Genomic DNA, 19,756 nt, shown 5'->3' with positions numbered 1-19,756 from the left:
CAGTTCAGTTGACATGGGGAGCGGGGCTCTGAAGTCTGGGTGGTACTTGCTTCTGCAAGATATTTAAATGTAAAATTCTGTAAGTCTTGTATAAAGATCTAATCTCTGTACCTCTTTTTCATGGATAAGGCAGCACTTAAATCTGCATATTGTTTGTCTACTGTGCTTCCCTGATAACCTCTCTTAATTGATGTCCCTTTTTCCTCCATCCTTCTGTCTTAGCTGAGCTGTATTAAAGATGGCATGTGAAACCACATGGGTGAGTTACTCAGTCACTTTGAGGCTCTCTGATATATACATGCTATTATTAAATTTTTAGGTGCTCTCTCTTATCAATCTGTCTGATCCGTATTTGATTATTTTCTGGCCTAGAAGAACCCAGAGGGGGACTGGATAATTTCTTTAGCATCCTGACAGGACTTGGAACTGAATAATATATTTTCTTGGAATGTGGTAATTCCAGACTTCTCCCTAGCTATTAGAATTTTTTAACTGCTGTTTTGGAATTACCAAGGGAACCATTTCTAAAATGGCTATTATGAATCTAAACAAAAATACTAGTAAGTAAATACATATTAATAGCTATTTAAAATTTTGGTACATTTTATATGAAGGAGTTATATCTTACACAGAATAGGTTTTCAAGTATAAAGTGAAAATCATGATTCATATACATTTAACATCCCAAAGTTAACCATAAGCATACTGCTTGACATAATGTGAGAGAATGATAATATATAATCTGTTGATCAATAATTTCAGAAGTACAATGGCTAGACAATTTTATTTCCAATATATTTTATTACAAATTTTATTTCTCAATATATATTTTATGGATAGGGAGGGTTATACAAATAGAAATATACACACAAATATATGCAATATATATGTACATATGTGTGTGTGTATACATAGACACACACAACTTGTGGGTGATTCATGAATTTTTAAGAGTCATTTTGCCATATTTACACTGATTTTAAAAAACTAAATTATGATTGTACTATTTACCAAAGTATAAACAGGAGTCATCTCTGGATGATGTGATTATGGGTGATTTTAATTTATTCTTTTATTTATACTTCCTAAATAGCTATAATTTGCATTTTTAGAAAAACAAAATAAAAATACTGTGTCATATTTGCATTTTAGTATATTATTTTATCTTCTACTATGCATTAAAAAATAAACTACTTTTCCAAATAAAGACAAAATGTATAAGCATGATAAGTCAGTGGTGCCAGATAACATCATTACTATTCAATATTGTAAATGAAGGCCTGGGCCAATGTGCTATAGCAAGAAAAAGAAAGAAGAGATGTAATTGTGTAGCAAGAGACAATCCTTATTTTCAAGTGAAATGACTATGCACATGAGAAATGCATAGAATATACAAACATTAGAATAAGAGAATAAAGCAAAATTGGTGCACACAGATCCATGCATCAAAATCAAGTCTTCACACATACCAATAATAATTGGAAAATGAAAAAAAAAAAATTGGAAAATGAATAGAAAAAAAATTCATGGTAGCAATGACATCTGTAAGTTATCAAGCAGTAATCTAATGAAAGATGTGTAGGAGTTATAGAAAGATAATGACAAAACATTACCAAAGACTAAAGAAAAGGAGAATAAATGTTATGAACTGAAAGATTAGACATCATAAATATGCTAACTCCTCATAAATTAATCTTTAAATATACTGTAATCAAATTAATCAAAGGACTACCAGAAGTTTTTTTTCAATAAGAAAAAATTAATTCTGTAATTTATGTGGATGAACAAAGGAACAAGAATAGTAAAGACAACTCTGGAGAAATAAATTACACAGATGATATTCTCAGATATCAAAACTTATTTTAGAGCTACAATAATTAATACAATGGAGAAATGGAACAGAGACTGACAAAGAAAATGAGACACCAGAATAGAAAGCACGAAATAGAACCGTGCGCATAGAGAAACCTGACAGATGACAAAGGTATCATAATCAGTGGGGGGAAAAATGGCCTACTAAATCAATATGGGGACAACTGTTCATTCAAGAGGAAAGGAATAAAATTAGATTCCTTTGATTCAACACATAAAAATAAATGTTAGGTAGATCAAAGCCCTGTATCTGAAAAGAAAACATTTTAAACTTTTATGATAAAATACACAAAAGTATCTTTATTATGACAATAGGATATATCAGTATAACTGAAATAAGATCAAGAAAACTCAGACTGCATGTAAAGCAATTTGCATTTACTTTATGTACATTTTCTAATATTAAACTCAATATAATTATCCCTATTCTCTGTAATTTTTTGTCACATGAGAAGAGTTACTGGTTATCACTAATATTTGGTAGCTTACATGCCATGATATATAAAAATATATATCACACATATTCAATTTAACTACAGGTCACAAAGGACAGAAAATTATGTTAAAATAGGTTTGCTTATTTTATTAGCACTATAATAGATGCATTTTTATTTACCACTTATAAAAAAATATGTTTATAGCAAGCAAAATACCTGAAAACAGAAATTTAGACAGGTAATTTTACTTATTACACAATTTTATTTTTTATTTTATATTTCATTGAGGTAACACTGGTTTACAATACTATAATTTAAGGGTTAACATGACATTTTAAATATTATTAACAAATAAAATTGGATTTATAACCACAAATTTAAATTTTCAGATTGTAAAGAATGAAATAACATAGGATAACCCTGTATTAATCCAGTAGCCATGAGGCCACATGTGGCTACTGAGCAATTGAAATGTGTCTAGCCCATATTTAAACATGCTGTAGTGTTAGATAAACAATGGACTTTTAAAATTAGTATATGTAATACACACATTAGTATATGTAGTACAATACCAAGACTGTGTTTTCAAGATTATGTTATTTTAATCTCTTCTATATGGAGATGGTTATTGTGATGTGCAAGCATAGTTTAGCTGTTAGATTTGTGGTGGAATTTATATTTCCAGTTCAAGCTCAGAATTGCCTATAATCAGAAAGAGTATCTTAGGCAAATAACACTATTAAAGTGTATCTCAAAACTACATATAATAGGCAGGAGAAATGTTTCAACTTAATGCCAAATATTCACGGAAATATCTTCTATTTCCTGGCCTAAAAAGTAGTTAAAACTTGTATCCGTTCATTTGTGGGTGCTGAGTAGTTTTCAGTGATTTCTAAAACAAACAATCACCTTTTAAGAGAAATTGCAAATAGGGATGTGTGAGTGTAAAGTATCAGTACGTAATACATGTATTCATGTAAATAAGACAGACACAAAGATGAGAGGGCAGAACATACGATTCACTAAGTGCGCTGATATATCTGAATGAAGTGAAGCAAACATGAGAAAAGTTAGGATTTTTTTTTGAGAGTGGGACATTTGCAAGGTGACTAGAAGTCATTCACAAATGCGGCTTTCTAGTCATGTCTGAACTTTGTCGGTGTGGTTCGGGGACAGACCAGACAGCTAATGTTGCCTCTCTTCATATTTCAGATGGCACGGCATGATGCACAAGTGCCCGAGCCCCATGTGGAAGAGGAGAGAGTGTGAGAAAAGAGAAGGGGTAAGAGGCAGGCAAACCTGTGCTTTCTATTCCTATCTGAACCAGAAATCTAGCTGCCATTCTGTTAGAGACCTGTTACATTCAAACTTAGATGGGAAATATTTCTGCATAGAAAAGTTGTGAAACTGGTATTTTGGAATCTCTGATGCTGAGACTGCAGGGTAAAACTGGTAGTGGCAGTGGGGAGAAAGGGAGAGACACCATAAATGAGTGGCAAATAACCCTGCAGATAGAGCAGAAAATTATTATGAGCTCATAGGAATGACTGTCATACTAAATATTACTCACTGACAGCACAGCTACATGATAAAAGAGAGTAATTTAAGAAATGGTGACTACATAGGAAAGCCTTGAAATTCTTAGATTTCTCATTTAGTCCACATTTAACTTAACCTCATAAAAACTGAATCTTGTTTTTTCCTTACTGCTGAGTTTAGAGTTCTTTATATATTATGAACTCAAGTCGTTTTTGAACATGAGATTTGCCAATATTTTCTCCTCTTCTGTGGCTGAAAATATTTCCTTAATTATATCTTTTGCATAAGCAAAATGCTTGAATTTTGAATAAGATCAATATATCAAAAGATTTTTCCTTTTATCGATTGTGTTTTGGTGTCATGTCTCAGAGTTCTTCAATTAACCCTAGGTCACAAAGACTTTCTGTTCTTCTAAAAGTTTTATACTTTTACATTTTAACTTTATGATTCATTCTGAGTTAGTTTTCATATAAGTAGCGTGAAGTTATGTTTTTTCCATTTCCTTGAAGAATGCCTTTGAAATTTTTATTGGGATTGCATTTAAACAGTAAATTGCTTTGGCTAGGATGGCTTTTTTTGACAGTATTGATCCCTCCAATCCATAAGCAGGGGTTAGTGTCTTCTATTTCTTTTAATAGTGCCTTATGATTTTCCTTGTATTGGTCCGTCACCTCTTTTGTTAGGTTTACTCCCAGGTTTTTAATTCTTTCTGGTGTGATTATAAATGGGGTGGTTTTCTTAATTTTTTCCTCTTCTATCTCAGTGTGTGCCTATAGGAAGGCATGTGATTGCTGTGTATTGAATTTGTAACCTGCCAATTTACCGAACTGGTTTATTGTTTAAATTAGTTTTTCTGTAGAGTCTTGAGGACTCGCTATGTATATTATCATGTCATCTGCACATAATGACAACTTTATTTCTTTCCAATTTGATTCCTTTTATATCTTTGTCCTGCCTGATTGCACTAGCTAGGACTGCCAATACAATGCTGAATAGTAAGGGTGAGAATGGTCATCCTTGCCTTGTTCTGGATCTTAGTGGAAAGGCTTTCAGTTTTTCACTACAAATGATGATGCTAGCTGTGGGTTTGTCATATATGGCTTTTATTATGGTAAGAAATGTTCCCTTTATCCCTAGGTTTTTCAGGGTTTTCATCATAAATGTTGAATCTCATGAAATCTTTCTCAGTATCTATTGGTATAACCACATGATGTAAAAGTTCATTTTGAAACCTAGGCACTATTCCACACTGTAGTTCAGTTATAAAAGTTATCCTGCATTTACCCTGCTTATTTTCATGCATTGCTCACTTAAAGGCACACCTGGACTTCATATACAGGTTCAATGACTGTCTTTCTTCTGTTCCTTTCTTCTACTCTACTCCATGTTGGTAGGTGGGAGGGTACCAACTCATTGCTAACATTTGCTTATAACAGGGTAGGTATAGTTAACAAAGCTCTATTTCAAGTCTCCAAAGTGCTTAAGAGGGAGAGGGTGAGATGTCATTTTATTAGTGGAGAGTGGGAATTGTCAGTTGGCTTTGTTGTAATCTCTTTGCTAGGTAAGGAAGGAGAGAGGGCTTCCTGTACTTGTCAGTACATAGTTGGCATATTCCATAAGGCTCTACTCCCCAGTCTTCATGGCATCCATTGAGAAAAGTGGTGGCTTCTGTCACAGCATTCTTTTGGAGTAGAGCAAATACTATGGCCTGAATTGTATCCCTCCTACAACTCATATTTTGAAGTTCTAACCCCTCAACTTGACCATATTTAGGGAAATTAAAGTTAAATGAGATTATAAGGGTAGAGGCCTTATTTAATAGGAGACTGGTATTACAAGAAGAGGAAGAGACTCCAGAGACAAAGGAACACCAAGAGGAACAAGGGGGCGGGGAGAGAGAGAGGGAGAGAGAGAATGATTTTGATTCTATGTGAAGAAATAATAGTTGGGAACTTCCTCATACTGGGAAAGGAATAAGATCAAGTAAAATCAAATAGTTTCAAAGAAAACAGAGACCCATGCTAATTAAGATGGTAAGAACTGGAGATAAAGAGAATCCTTAAAGAAATCAGAGAAAAGCAAATAGTCATGTACAAGGAAACTCCAATAAGATTATCAGGATATTTCTCAGCTGAAATTTTACAGGCTAGAAGGGTATGGCAAGACACTTTCAACTTGTTGAAAGGAAAAAGATGCCAACCAAGAAATTGCTCTCTGGCTAGGTTACATTCAGAATTGAAGAAGTGATAAAGAGCTTATGAACAACAGCTGAAGGCATTCATCGCCTCTAAAGTTGTCTTTAAAAATTTTTAAAGGGACTGCTATAAGAAAAGGGGAGAGAGAGAGAAAGAGAGAGAGGGAGAGAGAAGAAATAATGAAAAAATGGAAGAAGCAAAAGGGGTAGAGTAAAAACAAGAACCGGAATAAGGAACTCAGAAAAGAGCCATCCTTAAATTTTAAATAGTTGTAAGCATAGAACTTTATATATAAAGTACATAGGAACATCAGGATAAAAATACCTTGAAGAAACAAAGAAGATAAAAATGGAATCCAACCATTACACAAGAATTAACTTCAAAATAGAAGTGAGGAGAACAAAAGAAGAACAAAAGTACAGGGACAAATTGCAAATGAACCCAGAAAACAAATAGCTAACTGGCAATAAATTCTTATGTAGCAATAATTTCTCTAAACTTCAGTAGTCTGAATTCACCAACCAACAGCCACAGAATATCTGGCTGGATCAGAAAGCAAAACCAAAATTTCTTGTTTCTCCAGAGACTCATCTGAAGATCTACATAGACTTCAAGTAAAAGGTTAGGAAAGAGGGGCCTCCCTGGTGGCGCAAGGGGTTAAGCACATATTATGAAGCTGTCTGCAGCCTCTGCAGCATGAGTTCGATCCACGGCCAGAGAGATACCCACATGGTGCAGCAGACCTCTCCTGACTCGCCTGCTGCTCCCCTCAGCAGTGTATTTCAGTCAATTTGCCTGTTCTGTTCCCCACTCTGTCTCTGGTGAATTCTCTCACCCTCCCGTACCTCTGGCCTATACCCCAGTTCTTGTATAAATAAATAAATCTTTAAAAAGAAAAAGTTTCAGGACATAAAACATCCCTTCAGTGTTACTTTAAAAGTGAAATTGAAAAAAAAAAAATAGTTCTAAAAATAGAATTAGTACATTATTGGAGGGGCCTCCCTGAAGGCGTAATGGGTTATGACACAGACTATGAGGCTGTCCACAGCCACTGCAGCACAAGTTCAATCCCTGGCTGGCCAGGGAGCAACCCACATGGTGTGCAGCAGACCTCTCCTGACTTATCTACTGCTCCCCTCAGCAGTGTACTTCAGTCGATCTGCCTGTTCTGTTCCCCACTCCATTTCTGGTGGATCTTCTCACCACCCACACCTCTGGCCTGTGCCCCAGTTCTTGTATACATAAATAAAAAAATCTTAAAAAAAAAAGAATATATTATTGGAACAAATCCATTTTAAATTTGTCTTTCTTTTCTCAAAAAAATGGGAAAATTCAAGGAATAAGACAATATGGCTTTTTTATTTAGTCACTTATGCCTATATAAAATGTCATTAATGGAGATCTTTTTCATGTGACATTATTTTAAAGATTTAATTCATGATAAATTAGGTCTTCAGTACAAAATGGAAAACAAACAGAAACCCAAACAACTCACCTCTGAAGATAAAACAACACCCCCCAAAGAAACTATGATTTCAGAATCTCTTTTTATGAAATACATGCAGATGATTTCTCATGCAGATGATTTCTCATCTGCATAGTTAATCTTTGCAGATCTTCAAAATTTACAGGAAAAAAAGCAGATGGAATTATCCAGGTAGCAATCCTTCAAATTAGAAACATCAACGCTGAACTAATTCTCAGCAATTAAACAGTTTTGAAGTTAGTTAAAAACTGTAAGTTAGTTTCTGAACAAAGTAAATTCATATAGGAAAGGATTATACTACCCACGATATCTGTTTTTTCTACTATATTTCAAGATTATGCTGAATTCTCTTAGACACACATCTCCCTTTCAAGTATAGGGCAAATTCTTATCCAGTAATTTAAAGAACACAGAGATACACTGAATTCTATACTTCAACCCTCATGTATCCCAAAAGAACAAAAAAGAAACCCTGGGATTTAATCAGTTTTTTCCCCCCCAGAAACACATCAAGAGTTAAGACAGACTTTTATCTTATTTTTCCTGTAGAGTTACTCTGTTCACAGCTGAGTAAATTGTTGATATTGTTGTTATTACAAAAAGTAAAGAAATTTAAGTTAAACATATGACAGTTTCAAAGAGAAAATGTTGATTAAAAACTTATATGGTAAAAATGTAAATTGGATATTCTTCTAAGGATGAATAATCATAGACTTAATTTAACATGCAGTTTCATATTCTTTTGAATAGGTTTAATGTCCAAAATAAAGCAATTTATATTTCTTTGTTTTTACATGCCACTGTAACTTTAAAAGCAGTAATAATCATATTGAATACAGAAATTTCTTTTGTTAAAGCAAATTTCCTTCACACACACAGGTTAAAAGTGTGCATATTACAGAGCAGGATGATTATTTCCTTGAAAAATTCTACAATTACAATGTGGAGCGAGGATAAATCAAGACCCTCTGGAAAAGTTAAATGCAGACTCTCCATAATTTTCTATAAATATTTTAGGGATGCTCACTAAAATGTATATTTCTCTAAAAAGTCATATTTTGAGACAACATTGTTTGGTCTTAAAAGCGACAACAGGTCTGGTTTTTCACAAGGGAAGTTGAAATTGCATCATGAGCTTGGTAAGTGAATGTAGAGCTAAATCATCACTAATTTCAGAATTGAGAAATGAATCAATACTCAAAAATGATGGATAAAAATGATATAGGCGGCAAGAAAGACTAAGAAACCAGAAACACAACTAATTGTGATATGATAACAAAAAGCTATTAAAATTTAGAAAAAGTCATCTTATGGAATCTGCCAAGATTCACACTACTTCTGAAATTAAACAATGTACTTTATCCACTGGAATCTTGATTTAAGGGAAAAAAACTGCACCAACTTCAAATCACTGCTAATGCAATAAACATAATCATACATTTTATATATGCAAATAGTTTTTAAAATCATGTAATTTTCAATGTCATTACAAAACATAGCAACAGGCAACATTTACTGAAAGTAAAGTCAGGATATGCTAATTATTTTACTGTTCCATTCTTTTTGCCACAATTTCTTCTACAATGCCATGAAAGAGATAACAATTACTGGTCTCATTTCATGGATGAGGAGCTTAGTTTTTCTGCCCAAGGTCACACAGGAGGTAAGTGGACAAACTGAGACTGAAACCTAGGCTCTTGGCTCCACCACCACGGCTTTTAGTTTCACTAGGACCAATGATGATGTGTTACTAGACTTAAAAGTTTTCAGTGACTCAAAACTTAAAAAAATGCTAAAGATGATAAAACGCATGTAACAGTTAATTAACTTTAGAAAGCAGAGAGTATGACAATTTGTTTTCTCAGTGTCTTAATATAAAATGTCTATTCCCTACTCATTTTCTTATAAAAAGTTTTGAACTGTTAGACATCAAATTTTGTTGACTGAAAAATAAGTTTTTAACCTTGGATTAGATGTTCATTTCTGTTCTATACAAATAAATCTGTGAATAAGAACTCGCGTTCAAAACAGCTGGGAGAAGTTCAGGACAATGTAAAGAAGCACTAAGTGAGCTCATGGTATTCCTTATTTAATGGGTAGAAGCCAAATTTAGGTGCTATTTCTTGTTGCAAAATGCCACAGTGAAAACTTCACAAATACTGACTTTTCTTAATTTCCGTACCTTCCAGACGTATTCTTCAGGATGGCAAGAGCGTCAGGATAGCCATCCATATTGTAGTCTCCAATATGAAGGGTGATTGGAATTGGTATTTCAGTAGGTCGCTGTTCGTGCACAAATGGTACAAAGCCCCAAAGTGTGCCCTTATTGCTGAAATCCTGTAGGACTGGAACCCACTATGGATTTAGAGGAAAAAGATTACATTTTAGAAGAAAATTCACCACTTGCAAAACAAATGACCCATTAGAAGTTCTCAAGCTAAACATCATTTTACTTGAGCTCTTTAACTCTACAATATATTAGGGTATAATAATTTACTTTGATGGACAGATGGCTAACACGCTGGAGACAAAAGTCTTTAAAACATATCATTCATCTTTCTTTCAACTGGCACAACTATTTGTCTTAGGTCTGTCCTAGAAATATAGAATTTAAGGATTTAACTGATATTAGTTATCAGATAGTTGAATTGACCATTTAAAAACATGTGTCGAGTAGAAATATAGCCTCAAATGAATTTTCAAAAAACTAGAGCAAACTGGAATATCATCTATTACGGATGTACTTTTAGTATGACCAACTCAAAAAGAAAGTTAGACTATGTCATCTCCCTTGTTCTCCTGCTGTGCATGAGGCGGACCTTAGTCACTCTCCTTAGAGACAAGCAGCTCTGAGGCTTTGCAGACACTACCAAGCCTGGCAAGCTCTGCCTGCCCAGGAGAATGAGCTTTATTATCAAAACAGCTGGAAGCCACATTTTTACTACATTCTTTATTTCTATATGATCATAATAAAGAGAACTGAGAGAATGGGTTGATTTCAAAATGAACTTTTGGAAATCCCTTCTCTTCTGAATGACCAACTCTATTTCTTTGAATAACCTGAAAAATCTGAAGAGTAGAAATCATGCCACAAAAGTGTAGATGTGCCCATAATTAGCAGGAGGTCAACTATCAGACTTATCTTTTTTATAAGCAGGTGACTAATTTATATGGCTCTATGCCAAACTACATTAAAAACAGCTTCTTGAAAAATAGTTTAATATACAAATATCCCCAACATTTTATAGGTTATCCAAAGAAGGCATAATTTGCTAAGGGAAAAAAATAGCTTAATAATAAAGACATATTTACAGGAAAAGGAGCTGTTCTAAAAAACTGATTTACATCTTTGATCAATTTTTCAATCTTATAGTAGAAAAGCATTAAGTATCATTAAAATGTTTTCATATTTCATTTAACTTTGAAAAAAATTGTTGGTTTTGTTTTGGAAGAAGATGGAAAATTTAACAAAATGCCAAGTTACTACAGATTTCTGAAGAGGTTGACAGTTTATTAACGAGGATAAAGTATTCGGTTAAGGTAAACGCATTAAGGTCTAAAAAGTAAAATGATTTTTCATATAATGCGACATCCTTAACAGTCACCAAAGAACTGTGACATTTATCTTACCAGAGAGAAATGACTATATAATTTGAAAATATTCTCAAAGTACTCTGTCACTTGTGGACAGGCTATAATTATTAGGTTTACTTATCCCTGATAACCAACGATGAGATGTTACTTGACCTAATGTTTTCAGTGACTCAAAATAGTCACTCCTACATTCATACAGAATTATAGTCATTCACACAGAATACAGGCTGTTATGAGGAATTGTTTTCTTAGTGTCTTAGTACAAAATGTGATGGTTCCTAACTATAAGGGCTATAGAAATTTACATGTTACAGTATTATTTATTACCTTGAAAAAGAATATAAAACTAATTTTTTATTAGTTTTTCTCTAGATACAGAGAAAACCATTATAAAAAACCACTACATTACTGGTTTCCTTTTAGGTGTTATCAATATGGGAAAATTCTCAATGTCACAACCTTTAATTTCCATATTAATTCTTCCCTATGATAATCAGATTCTAAATTGTTTATTCATAAGCTATAGGTAAAAACTCAATATAAGAAAATGAAATAGGGGCCTCCCCTGGTGGTGCAGCAGTTGAGCGCTGGGCTGCGAAGTTGCACACAGCCTCTGCAGCGCCAGTTCGATCCCCGGCTGTAGGCGAGGGTCCCACATGGCGCACAGACCTCTCCTGCCGCGCCCGCTGCTCCCCTCAGCAGTGTATTTCGTCAGTCTGCCTATTCTGTTCCCTGCTCTGGCTCTGGTGAATTCCCTCACCCTCCCACGCTTCTGACTGTACCCAGTGCTTGTATAAAATTAAAAAAAAAAAAAAAGGAAAATGAAATAGGTCTAGATAACACACATGAAAACAGGTATGTTCTATATGAAATATTTTTTATAGTTATAGTATACTTTACTCAGCATGTAAAATGCAAACAGACCACTTAATCTGGACCAAGGGAGTATCCTTTACCAAAAATGATTATAAAGAGTACTTGTGTCCCTGCAACAAACCCTAAAAGTTAGATTTAAATACATCCCATTAAATTAAAATGAAGAAGTTAATTTATTTTTGGTTTCTCTCTGTTCTGATTCTTTGGATAACTTTTCTAACCTCCGAAAATATTTTTCAAGCACATAATTATTTATATTAAAACCAGTTTACATACCTCTTTTGTTCCAGATTTAAGCAAATAGATGATGCTTTTTTGGCAGTTTTTATCTTCACAGCCTGGCAGTAAATGATCCATGTGTCCATCTCCATCTGCCAAAAGAAACTTCAAGAGTACATCAACAGCCACAAAATTATGTGTTCTTGTTTCACAGGTTAATTTCCTATTGTTCAAAATCCTTATCAATACGGATAAAACTGAAGTATTTGATGCTTTTGATTCAATATAAAAAAATTATTCTGGCCCTTGCTACCTATTCTGTGGCCTATGTCTTGTTTTAAATTGCACACATTCTTGTGATTAAATATTTATCCAGTGATGGAAAAGACCCCATTCCAGCCTTTAATATTAAAATCATTAATCTTAAGAAATACAGCTTTTGACTCATTTACATAATTATTATTGTTGCCACAGAAGAGTAAGCAAGTTAGTGGTAAGCCATTATTATAATGCTTATTTTAATTGTGTCCTTACATTTATCTTTTCATATATGTATTTTTAATTGATACATAATTGACATATTATATTGGTTTCATGTATACAACATAAATACATAGTTACAAATTCTTTTCCTTGTGATCAGAACTTTTAAGACCTACTCTTTCAGTAAAGTTTAAATACACTATACAGTAATATTAACTATAGTCACCACGCTGTATATAATATCCCTTTATTTATTTTATAACTGAAAATTTGTACCTTTTGACCAAATCTGCCCATTTTGCTCACGTTGTAATCCCTGACTCTGGCATTCAGAACCAATCAGCTCTCTGTATCAAGAATGTTTTTCTATTTTTTTAAAATTGAGGTAAGGTTGGTTTACAACACTGTATATGATTCAGAAGTATAGGATTACACTTCTTCATTTGTCTGTTACCACACCGTATCTACTACCATAACCCTGGATTGTACTTCACTGGCCCTCCATGCCTTGTTCTTCACCTTTTCCTTCCACCTGGCCCCACAAGTAGTCTCAGTGCTTCAGTTTGATTTTGAGGGTTTATTTTTAGTTTTGTTTTGTTTCTCTGTGTTCCACATATAAATGAAACTATCTGGTATTTGACTTTCCCATTCTGACTTCATTGAACAAAATTCCCTCCAGTTCCACCAATCATCAAGGTTGTCTAAAATGGCAATATTTCATCTTTTTCTTTTTATAGCTAAGTAGTATCTTATTGTGCATATATATCACATCTTTTTAATCCATTCACTTGTCCTTGGGCACTTAGGTTGTTTTTATAAATTGGCTACTATAAATAATGCTGCAGTGAGCAGAGGAGTGCATATATCCCTTCCAATTAGTGTCTTTGCATCTGTTGTGTGGATACCTAAGAGCAGAATTGCTGGATCACATGGTAGATAATACTTAAAGAAACATTCATACTGTTTTCATATAGGCTGAATCATTCTACATACTCAACAACAGGGTACAAAGTTCCTTTTTCTCTTCATCTTTGCCAATACTTGTTATTTCTGGACATTTTGATATGGGCCATTCTCACGGTTGTGAGATGGGATTTCACTGTGGATATGTTTGCATTTCCATTTCCTGATGATAATTATAAATTTTTTTTTATCATGTGCCTGTTGGCCATCTGTATGTCTTCTTTGATTTTGCTTTTATGCCCACTTTTTGATTGGGGTTTTCATTGTTGCTCTTTTTGAGTTGTTTGAGTTCTTTATGATACTAGCCTTTTGTCATATGCATAATGTGTAAATATTTTCAACCAGGCAGTAAGGAGTCTTTTCATTTTAATGGTAGTTTCTTTTGCTGTACAGACACTTTATAGTTTGAGGGAGTTCCATTTGTTTATTTTAACTTTCATTTCTCTAGCTGTTGCAGTTGAGTCCCCAAAGACATTTTTGATGCTAATGACATAGAATTATTTGCTTCTGTTTTCATCTAAGTACTTTATGGTTTCAGGTCTTACATCCAAGACTTTAATACTTTGTAAATTTTGTAGGTGTGAGGCAGTGGTCTTGTTTATATTTTGCATGTTGCTATCCAGTTTTACCAACACTATTCCTTTTAAAGAGACCACCTTAACTGATAGATTAATTGCTCATATAAGTGTTGGGTTTATTTCTATTGCATTGGTCTGCATATTTACTTTTATTTCAGTAACATTCTCTCTTGATTACTCTTGCATTTTATTGAGAGTATAGTTTGAAGTGCAGGAGTGTGATACCACTGTTCTTCCCCTTTTTGGAAGGATTGATTTGTCTATTTGGGTCTTCCATGGCTCTATATGAATTTCAGTAATGTTTATTATATTGTTTGAAGAATGTTATCAAAAGTTTAATAGGGATTGCTCTGAATCTGTATATTCTTTGGGGAATTTGGCTGTTTTAGCACCATTAATATGTTTTTAATAATTTATTTTCTTACATTGTTGTTAGTTTTTGGACAGTATTTGATTCCTCCCCTCAGTTGTAGTTCCTGTAATTCTCCCACCACCACAGCATCCATGATCCATCACGACAGTCCCTTGTGCTGCTACTCCTATTTTGATCTCTCTCCCTTTCCCTCTTCTGCTGAATGCCTCAGATCTATAATCAGCTTGCAAGTTCTGTCTTCTTTTCTGATCCATTGGCTTCTCTATATTATGCATATAAGGGAAATCATCTGATATTTATCTTTTACCTTCTGATTTATTTTGCTTAGCATAATCCCTTCTAGTTCCCTCCATGTTGCCATGAATGGCATGAATGAGGTCATCTTTTTTGATTGCTGAGTATTATTCCATTGTGTATATATACCACATCTTTTTTTAATCCATTCTCCTGTTTTGGGGCATTTAGGTTGTTTCCATATCTTGACTATTGTAAATAGTGCTGCAATAAATACAGGAGTGCAGGTTTCCCTTTGAATTAATGTTATTGTGTCCTTGGGGTAGATTCCTAGGAGTGGAATTGCTGAGTCATATGGTAGATCCAATTTTAGTGTTTTGAGGAAGCTCCACACATCTTTCCATAGGTGGCTAAATCACTTTACACTCCCACCAGTGTAAGGGGGGTCCTTTTTCACCATATCCTCACCAGCATTTGTTGTTTCTGTTCTTTTTTTTTTTTTTAAATATGGGCCATTCTCACAGGTGTGAGGTGGTATTACACTATAGTTTTGATGTGCATTTTGCTGATAATAAGTGATATAGAACATTTTTTCATATCCGTGTTGGACATTTATATTTCCTCTTTGGAGAAGTGTCTTTTTAGGTCTTCTGCCCATTTTTTGATTGGGTTTTTTGCTTTGTTTTTGTCAAATGGTAAAGCAAGAGAATTACTGGCACAGAAATATATCACATTACCATGTGGAAAGTGTAAATTCTTTAAAATATTCACTTGCAAATGATATAAATGACAGAATTATTAACATGTACATCAGTTTAGTTATTTTGCTTTAGATGTTAAATAGTATAAGGTTAAATATTCATTTATACTCTTATAAATATGATATTAATATTTACTTACATGATTAAAGACAATTCTACAAAGTGCCAGGGTCATAACAGAATTTTTATGACAAACAAATATTCTAAGAGTATGCACATGATCATAATAGAAAACAGTTATTCTTTAAGATGTTGCTGATTACTAACAGGGTAATACCTGAAATGCAAGGTGGAACCAAAAGAAATATTTACCAAATTTGCATTAATGTAAGTATAGGCTCTGTGAGCAGTTGGTAGTGAAATGAGACTTTCATAATGACATTCTTCCCTCCTGTCAATTCTATTTTTTTTAAAGATTTATTTATTTATGCATACAAGAACTGGGGTATAGGCCAGAGGTGTGGGGGGCGGGGGTGAGAGGATTCAGCAGAGACAGAGTGGGGAACAGAACAGGAGGATCTACTGAAACACACTGCTGAGGAGAGCAGCAGGACAGTGAGGAGAGGTCTGCTGCGCCATGTGTGTAGCTCCCTGGTTGGGGATCGAGCTCATGCTGTGGTGGCTGCAGGATAGCTTTATAGGTTGAGTCTTAATCCCTTGTGCCACCAGGGAGGCCCCCTGTCAATTCTATTTATTGCTGTTATTGAAATGATAAAATATTTTTCCTCATAATTTCAATCCCTAAATTAATGTCAGGCTTCAATAATAACTTCAGAGTACTTATCTACTAATGCTTTGCTGAAGTTTTGCTGAAAATACTGATTCTTTGACTACTATGGCTCAATGATTTTTTTCCTAATTAAGATTTTTATAAAGCCAAGCCAGGACCTATTTTACTCCCTGTTCTGAGTTTCCTCTGGTCTCTGTAATATTTACACAGAGATAAAAACTGATTTTTAGTGAGTGAGTAGGGAGTAAAAGGGGGTAAAGAAGCCCAATTTCAGTCCAGGATCAACAAGTACTATTGGTAAGTATGTACACGATGATGGAAATGTCTCATGAACATTCTACACTGCAATGGCCTTATAATTTTACCTTTTAAAGTTTGGATGAGGGTGAGGAGAGGAATACTGGACCACATTATTGTTAAGTTTCTTATGATTAAATATGAAGCTCTATGTCTATTGTTTTAGATAAATTTAAAAAAGTGTTGTGAAGTTACAATTCTTTTTAGCTTTCCTTACCAAAAGTGAACACCATGTTTATTTAACTATGCATGGACACAGTATAATTTTTAAAATAATTTTCATATATCATATGAAATGAACAGAAATATTCCTATTAAGAATGATTTAATATTTTGGGTCTATCTTTAAAAATCTAACCATATATTATTTAAAATCATATATGCATATAGCAGAAAAAGATTTATGTCTATTCTACTTGTTGTACAACTGATTAGCTTACTTTAAACACCCTCCTTATTTTTCACTGAGTAATATTTAGAGTACTACTTTGTCTATTGCCTTCTGAGTGCTTTCAATATAACATGAAATTGCATGTATGGGATTATTTTAAGATTAGTTCATTTAAATGAAAGATTTCAATGGTCTTTAATCCTACTAATAAAGAAACCCATTAAGACAAATTACCCGCTAAGTCAAACCTATAATCTGAATTCCAAAAATAAACAAGAAACCTAAAAAAAATCCTATTTTTTACTTAATACACTTATTACTGCCTACCCCATAGGGGAGAGGCAGCTGCTAGTCTCTTCTATTAGTATAATTCTGCATCTGAAATAAGACCTTAACATTAGAAGAACAGAAATTTATTTAAACATAAAAATCCACACTTAAGCTAAAGGGCAGTAAAATGGCTCAACTCTTGTTTTGATAATAGGAGGCATAAAATAAAGAGTACAAGCAAAATTAGTTTATATAAGAATGAAATCTTATACTCAAAAGCTTAATTAAATGCTAATAATTCAGTATTTTGTTTATTTGGGCAGAGGTCAGGATAAAAATTCTTCTAATGAAAGCTGTCCCAAAGAATGTACCCAAAAATGTGATATTCTTGGGGGTAGTTGAAAGGTTAAAAATTGGAATGGGAAAGAGTTTGCTTTTCAGATAGTTAAGTTACTATGATGCTTGGCCTATACAGGTTTTTCCATCTATAAAATGAAAATGTGAGATTCCAAGTATGACATTCCAATAGCTATGGAGTCCATTTCCACTAAAACAACAGTACAGCTTAAAAACAAGAATTTAGGTGTCAGAATTGTCAGGATACAACTGAGTAAGGTTAAATTATAAGCCCCCACTCCTAACCCAGCAGACAGGTTTGGGAGGCTGGGATAAGGGAATAGATAAAGCTGCCTTGGAACAAGGCCATAAACCCGACCACCATGACCAGAAAATCCAGCGCAGCTTCGGGAATGCAGAAGCAGAGGCCAGAACATGTTTCTGTGTCAAAGGCCAGGACCAGAGACCAGATATCCCAGCAGGTAACTGGTGCAAACTGGTGCCCCAAGTCAGAAAGCCCACCAACACAGTATAAAAAAGAGCATCAAATACTCCTTTATTCACAGACTCCCGCCTCACCCGCTGCTCCTCTTAGCAGGGAATTTCAAGAAATCCACCTGTTCTGATCTCCACTCTGTCTCTGGTGAATTCTTTCATCCCTGTGCCTCAGGTCTCACCCTGATCTTCTCCCCACAACAAAAAAGCACCTGGGTTCAAGTCTCTATTGCTTGCTAGCAGTTCTTATAGATAGGTTTTCTCTTTTTGTAATGCAAATGCTGACTTAAACTTTGATTGCTGAGATATCCACTTCAAATAGAGTTATTTTGAATAAACATGTTGCCAACTACAAAACCAGCTCCTACTGTGCTGGTTTAGATATCTCAATTTATTTCAATAAGTGATCATTTGGATCAATCCCTTTTTTTCTTCTCAAGCTCAAGCCTTAAATTCTTAATTTTATGTTTTAAATTCACCAATAAAAAGTGAGTCTTCAAAACTCCAGTCCCCCTAACTCCCTCCGCCCCCCATAAAAGCAGGACAAGCTAGCTAGCAGCTCTATTTCCAGTCCTTTCCTATCCTCTCCCTTGCTCTCTCCTCTCTTGCTCTGCAAAAGAGCATCAAATACTCTCTGGTACTAGTTACTAGTGACCTCACTGTATGGCCCCAGGGGTGTTATGTGATTACCAGGTCCTGTAAGAAATAAACCTTTATTTTTTCTTTAAGTGTTTAGATGGCACAAGTGCCATTCAGCATAGAGGAAAGATGGTATCTGCTACCTGCTGCTGTGGACCTGGGCATCTGGGCATGGCTTGCAGGGGAAGGTGCAACTGTGGTGCCAGGAGGGCACCAAGCAAACTCAGCCCCCTCCTAAGCTCACTGTGAGCCCCAGCCACATGCTCTCCACAATTACTCCTGTGCTCTAGATGGCTGCTGGGAAGCTGTCCATGGTATCATGTCCTCACAGAAGGCTCTGGTGTCAGGCAAGCCAGCAGAGACTTCATCTGTGGCAGTCACAGAGAAGGTGGCTGTGACTCCAGCTCCTCCTAGACAAGCCTTACCTCTGACACTGTGCCGTGCCTCAAGGCACTTGTGCTTCTCCTTGGATCCCCTCTGGGGAGGATATGAGACCTAATTTATGACAAATATATGGCGCTTCAGTTAAAAAATATTCCTGATGGCTATTGCTGAAAGATGCCTTGCAAATGTGATAGCCTAGGTGAATTAAATTGTACATTTGCAGGATGGAGTTGCCCAACATCCTGTTTAAACAGATGAACTAAATCAGGAGCTGGCAGGTTGTCGCCCAGTATCTTGTTTAAGCAAGCTATCTCACTTGACTGACCAAAGCCACCATACTTAAAGGATGCCATATCCTTACAAATGATTGTGTCACAACACAATTCCTCCCCATCCCACAGATAATGAAAGAAATGTGACTTAGACCTCAAGTGACCAAGGCCCCATTAGCATGCTAAAACACAGAGTTCTGGGTGGAGACTTAAGAAGCTAATGAAACAGGTAACCTGTGATGCAAGTAATCCCTTCACACATGCCCCAGGGTGGTCCTGCTTACAACATGCTATGCTGCTGCTCCCCTCTGCCCAGTCTGATAGACCCACCA

The 19,756-nt window shown here is 34.8% G+C and overlaps 1 protein-coding gene across 1 annotated transcript in view; it reads right to left on the bottom strand.

The window, feature by feature from the left end:
* Positions 1–19,756, bottom strand: part of ITFG1 (integrin alpha FG-GAP repeat containing 1) — a 199,685-nt gene that overhangs the window by 70,563 nt on the left and 109,366 nt on the right. The window contains 2 exon segments of the mRNA XM_037518077.1: positions 9,712–9,884; positions 12,276–12,370. Coding sequence (XP_037373974.1) covers positions 9,712–9,884; positions 12,276–12,370 — 268 coding nt within the window.

This window comes from Talpa occidentalis, unplaced genomic scaffold, assembly GCF_014898055.3.
Source record: "Talpa occidentalis isolate TD23 unplaced genomic scaffold, MPIMG_talOcc4v2.1 talOcc4.17, whole genome shotgun sequence".
Lineage (NCBI taxonomy): Eukaryota > Metazoa > Chordata > Mammalia > Eulipotyphla > Talpidae > Talpa > Talpa occidentalis.
Note: the sequence above shows the minus strand (reverse complement) of the source record. Positions and strands in the feature narration are given on the sequence as shown.